This window comes from Punctularia strigosozonata (assembly GCF_000264995.1).
Source record: "Punctularia strigosozonata HHB-11173 SS5 unplaced genomic scaffold PUNSTscaffold_2, whole genome shotgun sequence".
In the NCBI taxonomy this organism is placed as follows: domain Eukaryota; kingdom Fungi; phylum Basidiomycota; class Agaricomycetes; order Corticiales; family Punctulariaceae; genus Punctularia; species Punctularia strigosozonata.
In genome coordinates, this window is record NW_006767434.1 from 505,575 (window position 1) to 507,007 (window position 1,433).

A 1,433-nucleotide genomic window follows, 5' to 3' on the forward strand; every position below is an offset into this window, starting at 1 on the left:
ATTACAATAAGCTCTATGGTTAGAGTTCAGCCGGCCATGGCGTGTGCATCGAGCCTGCTGCGATGAGCATGTCAAATCAACTGCAGCACACCCCAAGCGTGGGGTGCCGGAGTGGCATCGAGTGGGGCATGAGTAAAGCAGGTCGGGAGCAGCGGGCGAGAGACCAAGCGTAACCCATTGCCGGGAGCTTCGAGCACTGGAAACACGTGCCTTCGACCATGGGAGATGTGCAGCTTCAAGCACGGGAGGCGAGGCAGGGTCAAGCACGGCAGCTGGGTAGATCGAGCACGGCGGCGAGGCGGGATGGAGCACGGCGGCGAGGCGGGATGGAGCACGGCGGCGAGGCGGGATGGAGCACGGCGGCGAGGCGGGATGGAGCATGGCGCTGCTGCAGAGTCCAGCACTGAAGGCAAGGTGGGGTCGAGCATGGGTGCACCGGGTGGGGGATGGCAAGGCAGCGGGCTTGGCGCAGTCCGGAGCAAGCGCGTTGGCGCAGCGAACATCGGGCGCATTGGCGCAGCGGAGCTGGCCGCGTTGACGCAGGTGAAGGCGGACACGTTGAGCGCATTGGCGCAGTCCGGGACAAACGCGCGGGCTCGGGCTCGGGCAAGCGCGTTGGCGCAGCAGATGTCGAGCGCACTGGCACCATGGAGGTGGGTGCTTTGGCGCAGCGGGGACGCCGAGCGGAAGACGTACGCAGTTCGCGCTCCGGGCTGGGCGAACGGGAGGGGAGAGAAGCTGCGCCAAGCGCGACCGCGTTGGCGGCTCACGATTGGCGCTAGACGAAGGTAGGCGCCATGGAGAGAGACAAGGCCGAGCGCGACCGCGTTGGCGGTTTGCACTCGGCATTGAGTGAAAGAGGGCGGGAGGAGGAGACGACACCGAGCGCGATCGCGTTGGCGACTCGCGTTCGGTACTGGGCGAATGGCGGGTGCGGGGGCAGAAGCGGCGCTGAGCGAAACCGCGTGGGCCGCTCGCACGCGGGGAGGGGCAGACGGCAGTGGCGGTGGTGGAAGCTGCGCCGAGCGAAACCGCGTCGGCGGCAACCGCTCGGCAATGGGCAAACGGCAGACGGGGGGTGGAAGCAGCGCGAGCGCGACGCTGACCACGACCAATGGGCACCATGGCGTCGATGGGCTTGATACCAGTCATCATGGGCTGGTTCACCGAGCGACGAGGGAGAACGCCGGGCGCCTTGAGCGAGACACGGCTACGCTGGGTGGCCTCAATGGGGCCCTTACCGTCGATGGGGTTGCCGAGGGCGTCAACAACACGACCGAGGAGAGCAGGGCCGACGGGGACGTCGACGATCTGGCCGGTACGCTTGACGGTGTCACCCTCCTTGATGAGACGATCGTTACCGAAGATGGAGACACCGACGTTGTCGGCTTCCAAGTTCAAGCACATGCCACGGACACCGGAGGAGAATTCCA

General features: G+C 66.2%; 1 protein-coding gene across 1 annotated transcript; it reads right to left on the bottom strand.

Annotated features, from left to right (window-relative positions):
* Window positions 1–1,098: 1,098 nt before the first annotated feature.
* PUNSTDRAFT_18189 (P-loop containing nucleoside triphosphate hydrolase protein) lies at window positions 1,099–1,407 on the bottom strand (the record flags this gene model as incomplete). Its single annotated transcript, XM_007379768.1, has 1 exon — window positions 1,099–1,407. A coding segment is annotated over one exon (309 nt), but the record flags the coding sequence as incomplete, so codon positions are not given.
* Between the last annotated feature and the right edge of the window lie 26 nt (window positions 1,408–1,433).